This window comes from Heloderma suspectum, chromosome 1 (assembly GCF_057233095.1).
Source record: "Heloderma suspectum isolate Gila_16-S chromosome 1, 16-S_ref, whole genome shotgun sequence".
Lineage (NCBI taxonomy): Eukaryota > Metazoa > Chordata > Lepidosauria > Squamata > Helodermatidae > Heloderma > Heloderma suspectum.
In genome coordinates this window covers 243,508,839-243,532,403 of record NC_139458.1, presented here as the reverse complement: position 1 = coordinate 243,532,403, position 23,565 = coordinate 243,508,839, and the positions used below count along the sequence as shown (strand labels likewise).

General features: G+C 43.0%; 1 protein-coding gene across 1 annotated transcript; it reads right to left on the bottom strand.

The window, feature by feature from the left end:
- Positions 1 to 7,064: 7,064 nt before the first annotated feature.
- On the bottom strand, positions 7,065 to 23,492 carry XKR5 (XK related 5). The gene is given in 6 exon segments (XM_084808679.1): positions 7,065 to 7,210; positions 12,435 to 12,508; positions 15,568 to 15,800; positions 16,940 to 17,055; positions 22,186 to 22,457; positions 23,489 to 23,492. Coding segments are annotated over 6 exon segments (783 nt in total). The 3' UTR covers positions 7,065 to 7,126.
- Positions 23,493 to 23,565: the final 73 nt, after the last annotated feature.

Sequence of the window (23,565 nt, the reverse complement as noted above, 5' to 3'; positions counted from 1 at the left end):
ATGATATTGGCAGTTTTATTCTCAATTCCTTTTCTAATTATGCCCAACATGGAATTTGCTTGTTTCACAGCAGCCACACACTGGGTTGGCATTTTCATCGAGCCGCCCACCATAACCGCAGGATCTCGTTCTTGCCCAGTCACTGCTAGCTCGGATCCCATCAGCGTATACGTGAAGTTGAGATTTTTTGCCCCAGAAGGCTGTACCGCATATTTCTGAACGTAGGATTAAGTACACTTAGGGAGGGGCTGTAGTTCAGTGGTAGAGCACATGTATTGCATAAAAAAGATCTAGGTAGGGAAGGGGGAATCCTGTCTAGAGGCCTGCAGAGCCATTGCTGCCAGTCAGCAGAGGCAAGCCTGAGTTAGATGGATCAAGGAATTGACTTTATAGAAGGCACCTTCCCATGTTTCGTACTTCAGTATATTCTAGATGGTGGTTTTTGAACTTACTGTTTGAGATGCATCAGTAGTCTAGGGACAACTGTCCCTAGACTACTGATACTGGCAGAAGAAAATGCTTCTTTCACACTCCTGCTGAGACCCAATCCCAGCTTTAGAGTTGGCAACAGCACAGCTGTAAGACCCAGGACAGGTTATGGCACTCATTTGGGCGTAGCTCACTTTCTCTTAGGAGTCCCCTGGACTGCAAGGAGGTCAAATCAGTCCATCCTAAAGGAAATCAACCCTGACTGCTCATTGGAAGGACAGATACTGAAGCTGAAGCTCAAATATTTTGGCCACCTAATGCAAAGAGAAAACTCCCTGGAAAAGACCCTGATGCTGGGAAAGACTGAAGGCAAAAGGAGAAGGGGATGGCAGAGGATGAGATGGCTAGATAGCATCACCGATGCAATGAATATGAACTTGAGCACACTCCGGGAGAGAGTGGACAGGAAAGCCTGGCGTGCTATGGTCCATGGGGTCACGAAGAGTCAGACACAACTTAACGACTGAACAACAACACTTTCTCTAGGCCTCTCTTTGCCAGCCAAACATAACAGGTTTTCCCCACTTGCAAGCAGTATGACTGTATGTCCGTTGCAGTAGAAATCACTGCTGCTGGTGCTTGCTACAATCCAATCCAGAGGTACATCCTCCATGGCTTTGGCACTTCCTTCTTCAGTAGTCCAACCAAGCACAAGCTTCCAGAACCAATGAAAAGGTGAATGCTTTTTACTGGGGCAGTTTTCATATAACACAGAGAACAAAGGGTTCTTTCACTGCCTGATTTCTGAAAATATGGACCTCTAAAGTCCAGCATCTGAAGGACATATAAAGAAAATAAACCTAGCTAGCTCCTAGTCTCCCACCCTGAACAGTTGAGCTGTAAGGTTTCTGACACTTGACTTTTTTTCTCTGGACTGGTCTCCTCTGTCACAAGATTTGGCTTAAAATGAGTTTTGTTTTTCACAAAGATAATTCATTTACAACTCAGTTATGAACTGAAGTCCTATCAACTTATTATTTTTTTTTTTTTAAAAACCCTCCTTATGAGAAGTGCATGTGTTTGTTTTAAGTCTCTGAAGGCTAAGAAATTCAGTGAAAAGGAAAGCGTTTGTAGAATAGCCAGCTGGGCTGAGTTAGTCAGCATTCCTGGGTTATTACGTGTCAGCCTAGCCCTGCATGGAACTGGGGGAGTGTATCTTTTAAAACATACTTGAATACAGACATCTTGTAGCTGATACTCTTATTATCTGATACATGGCAAAGAGGTCAGAGGAAGACTTCTTTTTTTTTTAAAGTGGCTAACAGATATGGAAGGCTGCAGACAAAACAATGGGCTCAGTACTTGCTATGCTAAGAAAATTATAGCTTTCGCTGCTTCGATAAAATAGAGAGCAGCAAAGCCCACTGGTTCAGAAGGTACCAGGAAATACAGGAGAGCTCCACAGCCTGATCTCATACATGCGTATTCAGAAGTTACTTCCATTAAGTTCAATGGGAGTTACTGCCTAGAGTGCAAGGCTGCAGCCCGAAAACTGCATGTTATGTCCAATTACAGTGAAATCCTACACATCTACCCAGAAGACCTGCTGTTCACAACTGAACATCAGCCAGTTTTATACAGAATATGTTACCTCTACAAAAGGAGAAGGGGACGGCAGAGGATGAGATGGCTAGATAGCATCACTGATGCAATGAATATGGACTTGAGCACGCTCCGGGAGAGAGCGCAGGACAGGAAGGCCTGGCGTGCTATGGTCCATGGGGTCACGAAGAGTCGGACATGACTGAACGACTGAACAACAACAACAACAAAACATGTGAAAGGCATTTTCTGTTTTTGATTTATTATGGCCATTTGAAGAGCAACTAATAATTAGATAAGGGCTACTTACCCCATTATGATTTCCATCCCAAGAAGGGTTCCATGAGCTACCCTTGTGTCTGAAAATTATACCTGGTTCTTAGAGACCAGATGACTCACAAGACAGACACACAAGCCCTCATTTCTGAGGTTTCAGAGTATCCTGGCTTTAAGGTTACCACCTCTTATCCCAGACAAAGACATTTAAATATCCCAGTGCAGTGGAAGTCTACGAAACTGTGGCTGCCCTAATCCATTCACTCCCAGGTTCTGACGTCTGCTGCCTCCCTTCACTTGCTATGCTACAGATCTCTAGCTGTGCTGCATAGGAGATGAAGAAGGGAATGGAAGACAGACAGGAGGGAACAAACAAGCCAAAACAGCCACAGCTGCTTCCTGTCCTATTGCACTGACAAATTTAAAGGTTAGTATCTGGTCTCTGTGATAAGAAATGGCTACTCTACTTTTCTAGCAATGGAATATTATAAACATTTCACGTGTTACAATCTTACATGGGACGTAATTTAGAGGAGTCCGTCTTTAACATGCAGCCAAACCTTATGCATATTTACATTAAAAATCAGTGGAGCTTACTCGTTGGTTAATGTGTATAGGATTGCAGCCCCCAAATGTTCAGGTGCAACATGTATCAATCCTGTGTTCTCAAACTAATCTATATGAATTTATTGATATTTGAAAAAGCGAATCTAAACCATATGGCTTACAAAATATTAATCAGGGATGAAGCATTACAAAACTCAAGGAAGATGCTAAATGTGGGCAAATTAAGAAGTTTCTTGTACCAAAACTATAGCAGTTCCAATGATAAGTCTGCAAAGCATTGCTAAAGCGTACTGTTATGAAGATTAATAATTGGATGCACAGGCTACAATTTTGTTACTGACACTGTAAGCAAAATTAAGAAATCTGCCTTGATTCCCATGAGTTCATATTATATATTAGTGACCCTTCTTACATATTTAAGCAAGCCTGAAAACGTCCCATTTACTACTCCCTTCATGTGGTGTATTTTGGCTGGTTACACTAGCCTATGTATTGCTGCTCTCTCTAGTGGCTACAAGGGGAAAAGAATGAAAAATATATGGAATTCAGCTATACAGTATGGTTTTTTTAACCTTACAATCCACCTGAGTATAATTAACGTCTAAGAATAAAAAAGGAGACAGAAGAAGCAAATGTGATGACCGAGGTTTACTTGCATAACATTGGATGTAACACACTATACTTAGCTAAATTCCTACTGACATTTCACCTGAGCAAAACCTTCCAAATTCATCATGAATTTTACTCGAGACAACTATTGATTGCAACTCTATAATACCTCTTCATTATTCCTCTTGAAAAATTATGTTGCAGACATAGCTCACTTGAAACTTCCAAGAAAAGCAACATCATCCTTAATAATCATGATAATTTATGCAAGCCTTTCAATATCAAAGTTGATTTACTGTGTATAAGCGGCATATGCTATCTGCACAACAATCCTGTAAAGTAGGGCAAAGCTGACTGTGTGAATGATCTGAAATATCACAACCAAGTGATGTCGCAGCCCCTGGACCATTCTACATCTTAGGGCTGATTCATCCTTGCATCTGTCATTACTTGCTTCTTATCACTTGATGCTATGCAAGAGCCTTGTTTCCATTGAAAAGAGTTGTGTTTAGTTGACCTCTCTGTGGCAAATAGTCTGAATACTGATTTGCATAAACAACTAAATGGCCCGGGTCAGACATAACACTAGCCCATGGTTTAGTATTATGTAAACAGGCCTTGGGTTTGCACTCCCCCCCTCCCCTGCAATCACAAGGAGGATTTGGAAACATTAGCTTCCTATTTTCAACTAACCAGAATTTCTTGTTACATGCAAATTGGAAACACTGGCTAGTTTAAAGCAGGGGTAGTGAACTTTTTTTCTGTTGATGGCTACATTCCCTCAGGGGCCACCTGTCAGGGACCTCGTGCCTGCAATGGGTGGGTTTACCCCTTCTTGCTCTTTCTGCTATCCTCTTCTGACTCTCTCCCCATCCCTCTCCATCCCACATGTCCAACACAAAATTGCAGGTGGAAGAGGAATGGATTGCTTGTTCCATCCTCTAGCAGCTCACTTAGTTTGTGTTGGCTATAGGCAGAGGTGGGGTGGCTGTTCTTCTTCCCTGGCTAGTACGAAAACAGTTGACAATCCCACACTGATTCTGTGCTGGCTGCAGGGGATGATGAGCCGCTCTCTAGGTCCCCTCCATCACAGAAACCAAATGAGCTGCCAGAAGGGAGAGAGAGAGATCCCGTCTTCCTCTACCAGCCTGCTGCATTTCTGTGCTGGAGATGTGGGCAGGTGGTGTTCAGTACAAAAACACAGTAAGCTGCTGAGGTCTGCACAAGAGAAAACCACAAAGAAAGTGTCCACAGGTTAGATAAAAAGGCACTGCAGATCAGAGGTTCCCCAATCCCTAGTTTAAATTAGTCTTCATTGAAACAAACCAGTATCATAAACCATGATTTGATCCTGGCTCAATTCAATAAACCATAGTTTAAAGTAAGTAGATTTTATAGTTTTTGGACAGAACAATAAATAGTATTAGCGTCAAACAGGAAGATGGTTCCAGTCCCCATCTCACTCCGAGGCCAGAGGATGGGAGAATGCACAAACTTTGTTCATGTAGTGCTAAATTATGGTTTAGCATTATGTCTGAACCACACCAACAATGGGACACTATGGAGCATATACACATGAACCAGGAATATTAGGAATGGGTGAGTTGTGGCTATGTTAGAGCTTTCTCACGAACTGTCACTGTTTGCTGGCTTTGTCAACTCATGTTGTTTTAAAAGTCAGAATCTACCCTGAATCAAGAGTGAAGCTGGGATTTAATCCCAGCACCACCTGTCTCCCACATCCATCAGGCTCTTAAGACTCTATCCCACACCGCACATGTCACTGCCAAAATGTACAGTTCTTGAAAGATTTAACACAGTAGCATTTGCTGTGATCTTCTGCTAATAAGAAATATTTCCAATGACTGACTTTGAGCCATATCAGCTCAATCCACTACAAGGAACTTCTGATGGAATATAATTTAAGAATGTAAGGGTCAAACTTCACAATACATTAAAAAACATAGCATGCAGCTGACCCTCACTTTTTAACTTGTAAGCAAGCACATGGAGCTCCTGTCCAGATCAGGACCACGATGCATGGTTAGGGGAAATTTAAACTTCCTCAGCCAGCTGCTTGTTTTCTGAAACCCATTCCCCTGCTGCATATGGGCTAAAGGGGGTGGGGGGAGATGCATGTGTGTGTGATTTCAGTAATCAAACAGCTAGGGGCAAGTTTAAAGCCTCCCCTAACCATACATTGTAATCCTGATCAGGACTCCATGCCCTTACATGTGAGTAAAAAAGAGAGGTCCAGCTGCATGCTACATATTTAATGTACCATGCAGTTTGATCCTCTGTTTGCAATCGTAGGCTCACTTACTTGGGAATAAGTCATACTAAGCTCAGTATGTTCCTAAGAGTTTTTCATTTAATAGATATGCCACAACAGTTTTCTTCTGAAGTCTCTTTGTGATGTACTTTAGGACAACCAAACAAGTGTACCAATATCTCTTGGTGCTGGCCAGTAGACTCCTAGCATCACTCAATTATTATGGCTTCCACAGAAGATTTGTCCTTACTTTTGACCTTCTCGCAATTTATAGCCTTGGCTCATGGAGTCAGCTTTGGGATGGATGTGAGGCATGATTCTTCTACTGTTCTCCCCTTTCCTTTAAGTATAGCAACCCGGTCCCATGAAGGTTGGCATTTGAAGAGTTACGATGCACCCTCAACATTCCTTCCTGAGTTGAAAGTTTAGGTGATGCTAGGGTATGGAAATGGGGACTCTTTCCAAGGCAGTCTTTTGCGCTTATTGCCAGTACTGGACTTACGTTGGTGCCAGTGAGCAGGAATCCTTTTTTTATTTAACTGGCCATCGTCTATGGAGCTGCTCGTGGGATTATCTACAGGTTCTACGATATTTCTCATACATCCTGCTGCCATTTTGCCTTCTGCGTCTGGAGTAGCAGCCCCCACTCCACTGGCAATGAAGTACACAATGTAACTTGTGCATATCTGCATCTGTTGCTTTCCTTCTGTTTTCAAATGTACTTCTTGGCTAACTGCAACTGGTATGCTTCTCTGTTTGTCAGGGCAACATTCATACGTGCTCGCCAAGTCAGTGCCAACTGATAGAACTTGTTGGATTGGGTTGAATTCTTCAGGTGTGCTTGCCACAGTGACAAGTTTGCCTGTTGGCAAAGTGATACCACAGCGTTTTTGCACTCCTACTCAAGTTATCTACAACTTTATTCTCTTCTGCAAGGAATCTCTGTTGGCTCACTTTGGATTGTGGACTGACAGGGAATCTCCCCTTTGTAGAAAAGATCAGTTTTTTTCTGGGACCAAGTTTGGTGACTGGCAGATAGTTGCTGTGTTTTTTTTAATCATTGCTACAGGATATATTTTTTAATCATGCTACAGGATATATATACAGGAGTCGCCATTATAACTTTCTCCAAAAGCAGTATTTATTTTAGTGATACTTCCGGTGTTCATGGCCAGTTTTGTCAAGAGCCCATGATGCTGATTTTCCCACTGGTCCTTGTCATCACCAGAAGCCCCAAGTTCTACCAAGAAAGCGTTATTGGGCATTTCCAAAGGTTGTATGACACTTGAAGCTTCAATGCTTTCCAAACCTGAAATGGCAGTATTCTGGATGGTTAGGTTCTCAGGGGTTTTTTTGTTCTTAGATAATACATTACATGACCTTTTCAAGAAACGCTGCCAGATTTCTGTAGATCTGAGTTGTATAAGCTGTAGTAAGTGATCCTAGCTGCTGAGCCTGAAATTTAAGAGACACAAAGTTGTATTAATATATCTTGCTATGGGACAATGCTACAAAAATTAGAGATACCCTGGATGCCCTATCACCACTTAGGCTTAATGTTCAAAAACTGCGCCACAGTGAATCACCACCAAAAAAGTAGCAAATGGCTCATTTCCCAAATGTAATGAAGGCCAGTTTATATGCCCTTGTGCTTATACGCATTTCAAGTCTGAACTCAGAATGTGCTTGTGGTAAGTTAGTGGAATGTAATCCATTTAGATCCCCTTCATGGATCACTGCCTTGTTGTGGCGAAGGGGCCTGCGTAACTCAGTGAAGCCATAAGCTATGCCGTGCAGGGCCACCCAAGACGGACAGGTCATGGCAGAGAGTTCTGACAAAATGTGGTCCACTGGAGAAGGAAATGGCAACCCACTCCAGTATCCTTGCCAAGAAAACCCCATGGAACGTATCACAAGGCTAAAAGAGATGACGCCGGAAGATGAGCCCCTCAGGTCGGAAGGTGTCCAATATGCTACTGGGGAAGAGCAGAGGGTATTTCCAAGTAGCGCCAGAAAGAGTGAAGCGGCTGGGCCAAACCCGAAAGGACACTCAGCTGTGGATGTGTCTGGTGGTGAAAAGAAAATCCGATGCTGTAAAGAACAATATTGTTTAGGAACCTGGAATGTCAGATCAATGAATCAAGGTAAGCTGGAGGTGGTCAAACATGAGATGGCAAGATTGAACATCGACATCTTGGGAATCAGCGAACTAAAATGGACAGGCATGGGCGAATTTAATTCAGGTGACCATCATATCTACTATTGTGGGCAAGAATCCCTTAGAAGAAATGGAGTAGCACTCATAGTCAACAAAAGGGTGGGAAAAGCAGTACTGGGGTACAATCTTAAAAATGATAGAATGATCTCAGTACGAATCCAAGTCAAACCATTCAACATCACAGTAATTCAAGTCTGTGCCCCAACCACTGAGGCCGAAGAAGCTGAGGTTGATCGGTTCTATGAAGACCTACAACACCTTCTAGAACTAACACCAAAAAAAGATGTCCTCTTCATCATAGGGGATTGGAATGCTAAAGTAGGAAATCAAGAAATCACCGGGATAACAGGCAGGCATGGCCTTGGTGTACAAAATGAAGCAGGACAAAAGCTAATAGAGTTTTGCCAAGAGAACATGCTGATCATAGCAAACACTCTTTTCCAACAGCACAAGAGGCGACTCTACACATGGATGTCACCAGATGGTCAATATCGAAATCAGATTGATTATGTCCTTTGCAGCCAAAGATGGAGAAGCTCCATACAGTCAGTAAAAACAAGACCTGGAGCTGACTGTGGCTCAGATCATGAGCTGCTTCTTGCAAAATTTCGTCTTAAATTGAAGAACGTCGGGAAAACCACTAAACCGTTCAGGTATGACCTAAATCATATCCCTGATGAATATACAGTGGAGGTGAGGAATAGATTTCAGGGATTAGACCTGATAGACAGAGTGCCTGAGGAACTATGGACGGAGGTCCGTAACATTGTTCAGGAGGCAGCAACAAAATCCATCCCAAAGAAAAAGAAATGAAAGAAAGCAAAGTGGCTGTCTGATGAGGCTTTACAAGTAGCTCACGAAAGAAGGGAAGCGAAAAGCAAGGGAGAAAGGGGAAGATATACCCAACTGAACGCAGAGTTCCAGAGAATAGCAAGGAGAGACAAGAAGGCCTTCTTAAATGAACAATGCAAAGAAATCGAGGAAAACAACAGAATGGGAAAGACTAGAGATCTCTTCAAGAAAATTGGAGATCTCAAGGGAACGTTTTGTGCAAAGACGGGCATGATCAAGGACAAAGAAGGCAGGGACCTAACAGAAGCAGATGAGATTAAGAAGAGGTGGCAAGAATACACAGAAGAACTATACAGGAAAGATCTGAATGTCCCTGATAGCCATGATAGTGCGGTCACTGAACTTGAGCCGGACATCCTAGAGAGTGAAGTCAAGTGGGCCTTAGGAAGCATTAGTAACAACAAAGCTAGCGGAGATGACAGTATTCCAGCCGAACTATTTAAAATCCTAAAAGATGATGCTGTTAAAGTGCTGCATTCAATATGTCAACAAATCTGGAACACTCAACAATGGCCACAAGACTGGAAAAGGTCAGTTTACATTCCAATTCCAAAGAAGGGCAACACCAAAGAGTGTTCAAACTACCGCACAATTGCGCTCATTTCACATGCCAGCAAGGTGATGCTCAAAATCCTACAAGCTAGACTTCAGCAGTATGCGAACCGAGAACTACTGGAAGTACAAGCTGGGTTTCGAAGAGGCAGAGGAACTAGAGATCAAATCGCCAACATTCGCTGCATCATGGAGAAAGCAAGAGAATTCCAGAAAAACATCTATTTCTGCTTCATTGACTACGCTAAAGCCTTTGATTGTGTGGAACACAACAAACTGTGGCAAATTCTTAAAGTGATGGGAGTACCAGACCACCTTACCTGTCTCCTGAGAAACCTGTACGGGGGTCAAGAAGCAACAGTAAGAACCAGACATGGAACAACCGATTGGTTCAAAATTGGGAAAGGAGTACGACAAGGCTGCATATTGTCACCCTGCTTATTTAACTTATATGCAGAGTACATCATGAGAAATGCCACGTTGGATGAATCAGAGGTCGGAATTAAGATTGCTGGGAGAATTATCAACAACCTCCGATATGCAGATGATACCACCCTAATGGCAGAAAGCGAAGAGGATCTCAAGAGCCTCTTGTTGAGGGTGAAAGAGGAGAGTGCAAAAGCTGGTTTGAAACTCAACATTAAAAAAACGAAGATCATGGCATCTGGCCCCATCACTTCCTGGCATATAGAAGGGGAAGAAATGGAAGCAGTGACAGATTTTACTTTCTTGGGCTCCAAGATCACCGCAGACGGTGACTGTAGCCATGAAATTAAAAGACGCTTGCTCCTTGGGAGGAAAGCTATGGCCAACCTAGACAGCATAGTAAGAAGCAGAGACATCACCTTGCCGACAAAGGTCCATCTAATCAAAGCTATGGTTTTCCCAGTAGTAATGTATGGCTGTGAGAGCTGGACTATAAGGAAGGCTGAGCGCCGAAGAATTGATGCTTTCGAACTGTGGTGCTGGAGAAGACTCTTACGAGTGCCCTGGACTGCAAGGAGGTCAAATCAGTCCATCCTAAAGGAAATCAACCCTGAGTGCTCATTGGAAGGACAGATAATGAAGCTGAAGCTCCAATATTTTGGCCACCTAATGCGAAGAGAAAACTCCCTGGAAAAGACCCTGATGCTGGGAAAGACTGAAGGCAAAAGGAGAAGGGGACGGCAGAGGATGAGATGGCTAGATAGCATCACCGATGCAATGAATATGAACTTGAGCACGCTCCAGGAGAGAGCGCAGGACTCTCCCGGAGAGTCCTGCGCTCTCCGGGAGAATATTATTTTGTTACCATACAACACACTTTTTAAATGGTTTTTAAAAAAACAAAAGTTAAGTGCAACCCTTCTGCATGGAAGTCAATGCACAAGACTCTACATGCCATTGAGTGCTGGATTTGGCCTGGGAGGCAGTCTAAGCAGGGAATTTAAAGAGATTGCCTTTTGCTGGCATCACAGGTTGACATCATTAGGTACCTGCACAAACCCATTCCTTAGGAAGCAGAACACTGCCAACCTCTGACGTTTTCTGGCCCTGCTTCTACTCATTTGTTGTCATTGCCTATTCACCTGCCTTCAATGAGTGAGCACGCAGTAGCAGGAGCAAGGAGAAAAAACAGCAGTCCCTCTTGTCTCCCACCCACCCCTACCCCACCCTCTAAGAAGCTAGTGGGATTGGGCCCAGAGGAAGAAGGTGAGCAAATGGGCAATGGCAACACTATGCAGGAGGAGGTGGGCTTCTTTGTGGGTGTCTTATCTAAACCCCAACCCTCCAAAAACTGGAGCCAGTAATGCCTGCTACAACCCAAGGAATATGTTATATAGGGGAAATCTGGCTATAAACCAACCTGAGCACTTGTGGATGGAATAAGATTAATTAACAGTGGCACATTTTTACTGACCTTAGTTCTGTGCCATTAGCAGCCTGACCTTTAGCAATGGAAGCTATTCCCTACCACTTATTTCCATGCCAGGAAAACCTTCATCTACTAAATTTCTGCATATCAGGCTACTGCTAAAGCCACAGGAGTAGGTCCTGTAAAAAGTTGGCAGCCTTAGGATTAGTCAGATGTACTGAACATATGTCATTTAAAGGCACAGAAGCAAGATAGGATATCACAAAGGATACAGTTGGAAGGTATGTGACTCTTGATGCTTTTAAAAAAATTGAGTATAGGAACGCTTCAGTTTCAAGCCTTCCCCTCACCTTACTGCCACATTGCTCTGGAAATACTTAGCTCACTTCAGCATTCAATATGTACTAACACCAGAAAACAGTATGTTAAGCACACACTGGTACCAGTTTTCCACTTAGTCCCCTTTTTCTTTAACCTCAAAGTTCCCACATCTGAAACCTAATCCACAGGTTATTCTCCCTCTTCCACCTGCTACTATCTTGTCTTCGGTTGCAAGCTAGCTGTAGAAAGTCATCTTACATGGTGACTCAGCACTGATGCAGGCATGGCTTACAATAATTTGCGCTTCCAAATCCTTCCGATTAAAATCTTGTCTGAAGTAAAGGGGTGTGGGGAGGATATATCCCACCATTTGCAAAAATCAACTCTACAGCACATTTTCCAGAGGGGTAGCTGTGTTAGTCTGTCACAGCAAAAAAATAATCATAGATCACTGACTGCTAGAAAGATGCATGTCTTCCATTTCTGATGTTACTTTATTAGCAAAGATTCCAAAGCACAGATGATCCTTATAGCTATAAGCAGTGCTCCATCTCACAGACATCTGAGAGTTGCTACCATCTATGAACATTTGATATCAAAGCCTCTCTCCTTCTGTGAATCAGAGGCAAGTTCCACTTCCTGGCTCAGGAATCTGAATATTTTAATTACTCATTTCCAGTTCTACAATATTCATGCTGCGCACTCACAAGAGTTTGGCATAGTTTCCCACCACTTAACTGGCAACATGCTGTGTTTACAGGGTACAAACCATACAAGATGCGCCCTCAATGAGATAAGTATCCCTTTTGCTTGCTTTTCGCCTATTTCATCACAAGGGAACATAGAACTATCAACAGCAAAGTTAAAATGTTAAAACTTACTATGTAAAACACAGCCACTGTAGAACAAGAGGGACCTTCTTGAAAGCCGATGTAGCAAAAGATGTATACAGCTCCTGCGAGAAAGTTAAATAATCTCCAATGGCAGGGATTTCCAAAGATGTCTTCTGTCTGCTGAGCCACAACCCAGGACATTGCCAACCAGTGGACACCGAGGGAAAGCAGACAGTAAAACATACAAAGCCTACTGCAGAGGGCATGAATACCTCGCAGGAGGTCATTTTTAAGTTTACTGATTTTCCTCCAACATATCTTTTATCAAGGCAACAATTAAAACATCCTTGACTAACACATATCTATACTTTTATCTGTACAACGACAAATGACGGCAGACTCACTGCTCCATTAGGGGCTTAGACTAATGTTTAGTCATCATCCTATTAAAAACTGAAAATCTTTGTCCCCCTTAATGTCCTTCACCAATTATTGCTCCTTCTTCTTTGGCTATATATTTTTTTTAAGTTCTTACATTGGCAGTATTTTTGGTGAGAACAGAGTGAGAATCAAACATACTGATGTGTAAACATACAGTAGTCTTCTGGAAAAATATAACAATAACAATAATAATTTAAACACTGGAACAGAATTGCTTTGTGTGACCCAGAGAATACCAATTTAGCCATTCAATAGTGGGATCCTATACTGGAGGAAGGTGATCTTATACCACCGGGGTGGGACTTTATTCTGCAAGGGTACATTCCCTGCAACTACTAGATAAAATTACCCAACTTGGCGCCCATTTACTTTTTTTGTACCTTTACACCATTTAAAATGATCTTCAGCTTGGTTTTCTGCTTCTGTTTTATACTACCAAGGAATTTGCGGGTTTCACATAAGGATAGAGCTGGTTTTTGAGTAAAAGCTGGATTTTATATTTTCAAAAATGAGGATTCAAATATTGTTTGTTTCTTCTTTCCAACAAATCTTGGGTCTCATGTGCAACCTGAAACCATCTCTGTACCTGATAGGGCCTCATTTGACCCCCCTCCCACTTTCCATCTTAAGACTATAATCGAATGCCTTGCCTGATGAAGAGTTCTGGAGAACTTGAACGCTTGCACAATGTTGTGACAGTTGAGTTGCCCAAGAAGGGTATTATGCTGATATGGACTTTGGAAATTTTCTCTTGGACCTGCTGTTTCTGTTATTAGGGAAGGCTAAACATGTTATGGAGAGGAAACAGGATTGTAAAGTTATTGGTAATATGCTGCTTATTGCACATATATCAATTGCCTCATATTGGAAACAAAAAAGCTTTCTTTTGTTAGAGGAATGGCTGAGAAAAATTCAGCAAAAAGTATTAAAGCTTTTATATGGGATGGGTTAAAATCAGACAGAGATAGTTTAAAGCATTGGCAGATGCTGTTAGATACCTGAATCGATTAAAGTTATATGAAAACGTAAGATAGGAGGTTTTAAATACTGTATAATGACTTATGTTAGCACCATACAAAGTTGTTTTACTTCTTCACATCAATCAGCAACTTTTCTTTTCCTCCTTGTACTTAAATACGCAGGATGTTTTCATTTTGTGAGTGTTACAGCATTGGCCCTAACTGGGCAGCAATGATACACTTTTCTTGTCTTATTTCTTATATGACAGTGTTCTATATATCATATTGGATGTTTTGTTCAATGTAAAAAATGGTAACGAAAAATTACATCATCATCATCATCATTATTATAAAAACAGTTATTCAAAACCTAACACTTCTCATGTGTTCAGTGCTTAATCAAATGTGCTGTAGTGGACAGATTCTTGGACTTTGATCAGGGAAACCTGCTGCTAAATCCCCATTATGCCATGAGAACACAGGCCAGTCACTATCTCTCAGCCTAGTCTGCCTCACAGAGTTGTCGAGATGTACAACCTTAGCTAATTTGGAGGAAGGGTAGGATATAAATGTAATAAAGTAATAATAATAATAATACCCAAAGATTCAGAGACACCTTAATAGTCCAATCCTACCTACCATTGCTCAGAAGCAAGTCCCAGTGATTTTAGTTAGAAAGGACCATCAAAGGTCATCTAGTCCAACCTCCTGCTCATGCAGGAAATCCACTACTACTTATATGTAATCATGTTTAGGATGGTAATATAAAAGGACAAAGAGTACTTGTTTATTAAAAAACAAAAAATGCCGGATCATCAATTACAAGCTGGCAGAAACTCATCATTCCCTGTAGAACCCCCATGAAGAATAAGGCATAAATAAATCACAGAGGGTTGGATCCAGACTTAGTCATGCTTAGAGAAAGGAGATGCAGTGAAATCAATGTGACTAACTTAAGTCCCATGGATTTTAATGGGACTCCTCTAAGAATGACTAAGTATGGATCCAATACACATTCTCTCTGCTAAAATCAAAAGAGAGGCGACTCAGCACATCAGAGGGAAACTCAGCACACAAGATTCTATATTTTCCACAAAACTAGGGTTTCCCAGATGCACAGTATTACTGAAGAAGACTGATATTGACACCTCACCAGATTTTATATTCCCAGCTCTATGAATAGCCGTTCAGATCTTTTCCAGGACATTAATTTTATGTACCTATACCACGTATAGCCTTCATTGGCCTTTTCCAAAGATTTTGAGACATCTACAATTTGGAACATGCCTTCATAACAGTGGTGGGCAACTATTTCAGGGGCAAGGACTACGTTCTCACATGGGAAAGTACTGCCAGAAGTGGGTGGAGATAAAGCCGAGAGTGGGAGAGATCACCCTTTTGCTTTCTCTTTCTTTCTCTACCATTCATTCATTCCTCTTCCATTCATTCTCTCTCACACACATACAGCTTCCCCACTGCATCAATCCCAATGCAACCTGAAAGCAGCACAAAACAGCATCCTTAGCTGCATCCAAATTGCAGGAGCAGGGGGCCATTAAAGCCTCTAGTCCCCTGAGCAATCCTAGTGAAGATTGCTGTCCCCATGCTGCTAATTGCAGCACCAGAACATCAGTCTTTTCCCCACACCCAGCTTAGAGGTTCTGGATATATATACAGCAAAGAATTTGGCAGAAAGTCTCCCCTATAAGGGGTATCGTTGGACACACATGAGCATGAAAGAACATTTGGCCCACTCATGTTTATTGGAATATTGATCTTACCTGCAGTAACAAAAACCCAAAGTCAATAAACCCTTGCAAAAAGGACCAAGGTCATGACCCTGGCTCCTGTCATTCCAGTCCTCCATAGTAACTGGCAGAGAAGGGCAGCTCCAGGCATAGACAGATGACCTGGTTTTATAAAACACATAAAGTGTCTATAAGAGACCAGAGACCAGGAAAGGGAGAGCAGGCTCATACCAGCACTCAAGCCGAGAAATGGAGGGGAAACAAAATACCATCAGATGTGCCTCTTTTATGTAGCAGAAATGGCAAAATATCGTGCCGGTTCTAGTTAGTACATTCCTTCGCTGACAGTTTTTTTAAAAAGGCATAACTTTTAAAGCAGTGGGGCTTGTTGGGACTGCAAACAAGCCCCACTCTTTGCCAAAAAACTGGAAAACTGAGCTCTGAAAAACGGGTTCTGCAAATTTGCATGTTGTTGTTCAGTCGTTAAGTCGTGTCCGACTCTTCGTGACCCCATGGACCATAGCACGCCAGGCCTTCCTGTCCTCCGCTCTCTCCCGGAGCGTGCTCAAGTCCATATTCATTGCATCGGTGATGCTATCTAGCCATCTCATCCTCTGCCATCCCCTTCTCCTTTTGCCTTCAGTCTTTCCCAATTGGCTAGCACTTGTGAGGTCACTAGCCTCCTATCTCCAAATCAGTCTTGCAAATGCTTTTAAAAATGTAAGCTTTAAAAAACCCCAACAACAACAAATGCATAAACAGAAAACATTTTAAGGTGGATAGTCTACCTGAACCATGGCAGGACTGACAGCTAAACCATTTTTCAACTTGCTGGTATACTGTCTGTAGGCTCACACCATGGATGAAATGCCCACTAAGACTACTCTTCAGATATTACATCCATCTTCCCTTCAGGAGTATTTCATCGTGACTTTATTTCCTGTAACAACATGCATTATATCCGCATCCCCTAATAATAAGTATTACGTGATACTGTTTTCAGGAGCGTAATTGCTTTACTGTTTTAGATTTGTTAATTCCATGGTCAATTAAAGTGTGCTTGATGTTGAACCTTTTTATGACAAGTTACTTTGAGAGTATTTTATTTAGAGGAGCCACTAAGGCTGCAGTCTTATGCACCCTGACCTGGGAGTAAGCTAAACTGAACTCAATGAGACCTACTTCTGAGTAAATATGCATAGAATTGCACTGTAAGAAATTCAATAAGGACTATGGCTGCAATCCTATGTATGCTTGCTTGCAAGTAAGTTCCACTAAGTTCAGGAAACGTGCATGGGATTGGGTTGTAAGACTGATTTAAAAATTCTGTCTACAGAGCAGTACACTGTTTTATGTTCAAAAACAGGGCACTCATCTGAAACAACACCTTTGGCTTCCATCACAAGCATATGCCTGTAAGAGGAGGACGGGCAGTGTCTGCAACAGGGCTTCCAGGAGTTTCAGGACGGCAAGGTCATCCTGCTGCATATGAAGCTCTTTCCTGATGTTCCTGGATTCTGGCTTCCATTATTCCATGTCCTGCATTCTGGGATGATCGAGAAGAGATTCTGGCCTTCCTCTCTGTGACAACCTTTCAAGTACTTGAAGAACGCTATCATATCTCCCCTCAGTCTACTCTTCTCAAGGCTAAACATGCCCAGTTCTTTCAGTCTCTCTTCCTAGGGCTTCATTTCCAGTCCCCTGATCATCTTTGTTGCCCTCCTCTGAACCCTCTCCAGTTTGTCTGCATCCTTCTTAAAGTGTGGTGCCCAGAACTGCAGACAGTACTCCAGATGAGGCCTAACCAGTGCTGAGTAGAGGGGAACTAATACTTCATATGATTTGGAAGCTAGGCTTCTATCAATGCAGCTCAAAATAGCATTGGCCTTTTTTGCACCCACATCACATTGTTGGCTCATATTCAGCTTGTGATCGACAACAATTCCAAGATCCTTCTCGCTTGTAGTATTGTTGAGCCATATATCCCCCATCTTGTAACTGTGCATTTGGTTTCTTTTTCCTAGGTGCAGAACTTGGCATTTATCCCTATTAAATATCATTCTGTTGTTTTCTGCCCAGCACTCCAGTCTATCAAGATCACTTTGAATTTTGTTTCTGTCTTCCAAGGTATTAGCTATCCCGCCCAATGTTGTGTCATCTGCAAATCTGATCAGCATTTCCTGCACCTCCTCCTCCAAGTCATTATTAACAATGTTGAAGAGCACTGGGCCCAGGACTGAGCCCTGCGGTACCCCACTCGTTACCTCTCCCCAGTTTGAGAATATCCCATTGATAAGCACTCTTTGAGTCCAATTCTGTAGCCAACTGTGGATCCACCTGATCATTCTTTCATCTAGCCCACTTTGAGCTAGTTTGCTCATTAGGATATCATGGAGCACTGTGCCAGAAATTCCTCCTGCCTTTAGAGCTGACCATAGAGCATTCCAGTACCTGAGATGGAAATTGGGGGGCATGGGGAAGAGTTCAATGCAAACCCAAATACAGTCTGGTCAACAGGCTCAAGCCGTTTTGGAGCAGGGGTTATGAAGCTCAATTGTAATAGTACTGTAAACAGCAGCAGCACATATTATTAGAAAGCCCTCATTCCCAAACTTGCTAATGGGACCTGCTGCAGAATTTTTCATTTGTATTCAGGAGCTACCTTGAAGCCCTATCCTCTGACCAGAAAGTCAGCAACATTTTATGTTCCCACCATGCACTTCTTACAGCTAGGTTAGAACTTTTATGATTATATTACACCGGTGCTACGTCAACTATACTGGCTCCCAGTCCATTGCTAGGTGCAAAGAGCTGGTTTTGACCTTAAAGGCCCTTCATGGGTTAGGGCCAGGATACCTGAAAGACTGCCTGTATCTATATGTCCTGGGATCTGGAGCAGGACCTAGAATGGGGAAAGATTATTTTCTACCGCCAGAAAATGGGCTTTACTTTTTGAGCGTAAATTTCATCCTACCACTACATAACAGGCAGAATCCAATCCAACAATCTTACGCCCCCGCTGATTCCTTTCCATCCCACTGATTCCCTTTTGCAAGTGGTGGGTCCCACCAATTCTAGTGCGCAAGCAGGACCCAATGCTTATGCAAGGGAGATTTAGCGCTTCCTAGAGGAAGACCCCAAACAAGAAGAAACGCTTGCTGCTGGAAGGAAGCAGGTCGGCAGAGCTCCCTTATACAAGCTCTGCCAACCTGACTCTTTGCTGAAAAAAGCATTTCAGGTTGCTATGGTGCAAGAGAATGGGCGGGGGCAGAAGCACCCCATTCGATTCTGCCCTATGCTACCCAGTTGAGCATATACTGGTTTTTCTTTTCTAGTACAGCCCCTAAAATTAATTTCCAGCTTTGGCCAAATAAAAACTACCGTTTCTCTTTACTTCTGTTCTCTATCTAACAAAGGTAGAGACAGATCTGAGTAACTGTTGGATTTTATATTTGCAAAAGCAGGGATCAGCCATTGTGTGTGCCTTTGTCCCTAGGGACAACCTGAAACCTGCATAGCGCCCATTAGATAAGCGTCCAATTAAGTCTTCAATTTCCTCTTACACTACATCTCAATACTGTGACTAAATGCAGACTTCTGTGGCTCAAATATTTCTCTCTCACCCCCTATCCCCTGCTTTGTTTAACAATCAGCCTGATGTTGGGTTATGGAAAACTTGAAAGCTTGCTGACTATTTTGTGACATTTCGGTTAGTCCTAAAACAGATATTGTCTGACTCTGTATTTTGGCAGTTTCCCTTATCTACAAATATAGCTTCCTTTAAACAAGGCAAGGACATGCTATTGTCTTTAAACGTTTTACAGTTATCCCAACAAAAATGTCTACATAATGTTTAAATCACATTAAGTGTGCTTTATTTGTTACATCTATATCCCACCTTTCCTCCAAGGAGTCCAATGGTGTACATGACGCTCCTCGCCATTTTATCCTCACAATGCTGTGAGTTGGCTAGGCTGGAAGTCACTGACTGGCCCAGACTCATCCAGTGAGCTTCAGGGCCAAAGGGGACTAGAACCCACGTCTCCCCAGTCCCAGCCCAACACTCTAGCCACTACTCCACACTGGCTCTATTTCCCCCCTCAGATATTTCAGGACAAATACTTGTGGTGTATTCGGACAAAAAATTAACATGGGTAGTTTTGGTTTTTTACTTTGTTGGTTACAAAACAGAAGTAAAATAAACATGTTACATTAGATCTCTCTAGCACAGGGGTGGGCAACTTGTGGCCCTCCAGATGTTTTGGCCTACATTGGCTAGCCAGCATAGCCAATGGTGAAGGATGATGGGAGTTGGAGGCCAAAACATCTGGAGGGCCACAAGTTGTATGCTGTTTGGCTTTAATTTTTGTGAACCGCCCAGAGAGCTTCGGCTATTGGGTGGTATAGAAATAAATAAATAAATAAATAAATAAATAAATAAATGTTTCCCACCCCTGTGCTAGAGCATCAGAACATATTCTGATGCAAACTGAAAATTTTCCTATGCAAATGACCATATGCATATTAACCTAATTTGCATTGGAAATTTTCCTGGAAATACAAAATTTTCCAAATCCCCATACCACTGAGGTCCACACAATATCATCATGCTCCTGTAATCCTCCTGTGCTTTCCTCCAGCTTCTCCCATCTTATTGCAGAAAATCCATTAAGTCAGGAAAGAACACAACTGAAGCACAATAATTTTTCAGGTGTAGATAGGAAAACGTGTGACTGAGACAAAGCAGGAGGTGTCCCTGGGGAAGGTGGATGACATGTTGGGGATGCCTCTCCTTTCTCTACTACTTGCCCTGTATTTCCGGTTGCAGAGGCATTTTATTACCCACACTGTAACTCCTCTAAAGAGCTTTTGCCTCCTTTCCTGTTTTTTTGCCCTCTAAATCTTTTGTGTCACCGAGGCTTCTGCCTCTCTCTCCAATGCTCTCTACAACCCCTTAATAGATTGCTTCCTGGATGTTTCTTCTCTCCTGGAATGAACAAGGCATGCTATCTTCTATAGTCATGTAACCTCACAAGATATGACATGGGCTTTGACACTGCTGGCATGTTACACTATCACTGCAAGATGAAATGCCAGTGAAAGTATTAAGTGATTCAATACAACATGTTGGGCTGCCAACAGTTCTGTTGGTGTTGCCATGATATAAGCAATATCTGAGAATCAACATATGGTCTCATTCTTCTTCCAATACCCCTGGCTCTGGAAAGTGGGAAACTCCAATTTTTAGGGCCTGCTGAAACAATGTTCAGCCTGGAACCTCCAGATGGTACAAGATTGGGAACAGGTGTGAAATAAATTCAGTGGCCCCAGCCTAGCTACACGCATACATACCACCCTGTGGTTGCACACATAACATAGGTCAGATAATCAGAAATAGTGCCAAACAGCTGTTTGCAAGGAAGAAGAGAACAAAATGCAGTCCTCCCCTCCCCTCCCCCTGTTCTCTCTCCTAAACACTTGCAGATATTACTTATTTTGTTCAACAGAGCTATCCAAGTACACTCCCTCCATCTGGACTGAAGAAAAATACTGCATGCAGAGTTCCTCCTCCAGTTAAGGGTACACACATGGAAACATGCATATGCACCTAAACTGGATTGGGACATTCACGTCTCATTTCAGGACAGGCATTATAATCCCAGAATCCCAGATTTTCTTCTGGGTGGGAGCAGCACTCCTCCTCCTGCATTTTGGCTGCACAAAAATGGAGGAACCACCTAGCTGCTATCTTCTTGGCCACAAGAAGGGAGGCATCTGGAGGTGCTGCCAAATTATTGAGAAGTATCTGTGCCTCAAGAGTCTCAGGTTTTGCTCAGAACTTTCCTCTGGATGGGGTGGAAGGGCACCTGCCAAGGCCCACACCCAAACAAGCGGCCCACTGGCAACCCTTGGAGCTCCGTGTCCCTGCTTTCCCTCCTCCTTGCTGTCAATGCCTGTTCACTTGTCCCCTCTGAGCAAGTTTGAGGGAACAAAGAGAAAGACCCACAGGCTCCACTTGATTTGCCCTCTCTCTGAGCAGTTGTACGGATTGGGCCCAAAGTGAGAAGGCAAGTGAATGTGCAGCAGTGAAAGCAGCAAGGAGAAGATGGGCTCACTCAGGGTGGGGGTCCACTGAATGCATCTTGTCCAAACAACCCCCCCCCCCAAAAAAAACCCTAGAACTGGCACTGCAGGGAAGGAGATGAACACTCCAACTTTCTCTTTGTTCTCTTCCAAACAAAATTGCTTTCAACTAAAATTTAGGGAAAGAGTACATCTGAGGGGTGCACCCTTAAAGTGATCATATTCAGTTTGTTTCATAAAATGCATCTTAAATAAAGCACAACTACATACATCTGCCAATTATCAAGAAAAATAAAATTGTAGCCAATTGGAAGTAATAGATGTAAGGCAGAACGACTTGATAGATCCTGACTAATCAAATCAAATGCTGCCATTCACTAGTTATGCTTCCCAAATTTGAAAGGTTTATCTTCTAACCAAAACCGTTTGTTATCTATTTTTATTTCCTTACCTATCTTACTGAACATTTATTGCTACCCATATCCTGCAGTGAGGCTCATACTTATCAACACTGTGCTGTATCAAACCCTTTCAGTGTTAGTTGAACTCCAGGCCAAGTTTGCTTTACCTCTTCCAAACTCCAAGCTGCAGCACATGTATCACCACCAGTGACCAGCAACATTTGTGACCATCTGCCAGAAACCAGTGACAGCTGAGGATCTGTGCCACATAGCAAGGCAGCAGCAAGGTCAGGGTTGCCCAAAACCACACAAATTGGCCAGTGAGAAAGAAATGAAGGGTGGCACAAAAGCCTGAACAAGGAAGAAAACTGAAGACAGACAGAAATAGCGGGACCTGGAACAAAACATTACAGTGTATCCTCCCTTCTAAAACAAGTTCTCATGTTCAGGGTTCCAACTAGCCATTTCCTCCAAGCTGGGCATTCCACTCCCCACTCCCACCCTGCTCTATTTTTCAACTGGCACTTCATGCAATGGCTACCAAGCATGCTCAGTTCTTATTGGGCTGGGGCTTGGGGGCTGTGTGTGTGGCAGATTTCCCCCTTAGATTTTTTGTAAAATATGTTTGGTACTTCTGCAAAACTTGGGGTTCCAATGAGTATTCTGATTCCTCCCTGGAGGAAGCAATCCTATGGCCACTAGTCAGCAGCTAGATGGCTATCAGATATGTGGGTTTCTGGGAACAGACCTCCCCCTTCGCCTTGCGCTCCACGCTCAGCCTTGCGCTCGGAAGAGAAGTGCAGAGTGGCCAAAATGGGGCATTCTGGGGTGGGGAAGGTGGAAATGCCAGTATGACACATCCTATGTATCATCTGGCAGCCTCCTTCCCTGCTCCACCTTCCCGCAGCTAAACAGCCGAAATCGGCTGCCCAGCCGCAAATGCAGGGCAGGAGAAGCATGGAGGGAACAAGCCCCTCTGTGCTTCTCCTGCCCTGCATTGGATAGGTGAGTTCAGAGGCGGCCACCTACCCCCACAGGATTGCACCCTCAGTTTCTCAGTGGCCCTATTTTGGCTACCATCCTGTCAGCACTCACCACCCAAGTTCGCTATTAGAAGGAGTGATATCCCACCTATGTCTGCAGGGCTAAAGGGGCCAGATCTCTTCAGACAGCCTCTCCCACGAACTTGTGCACTATACAAAATTGGTAGCATTTGCAAACATTTAAAAATATTCAATAATGCCTCAAACAAGTTTAGAGCTAGACTGCACACACAACCAAAGTGTGGGACATACAAGATAGTAAGTTACACATGGGGACAGCTATAGGTTTGAGGGGGCCTTTGCACAGTGCCCTTGGTGCCCTTTATATAACTGGACACTGATGGCTTACCATTTCACTTCCACCTAACCCAACTTCCGCAGCTATCCTTGTGAAATTGACATGGTACATGACACCAGCTGTCATACCCATGTACTCACACAATAGGTTTTGCCACATGAAGTGAGAGGTACTCTTTATTTACTGGTAGACCTTGGGGGAGCTG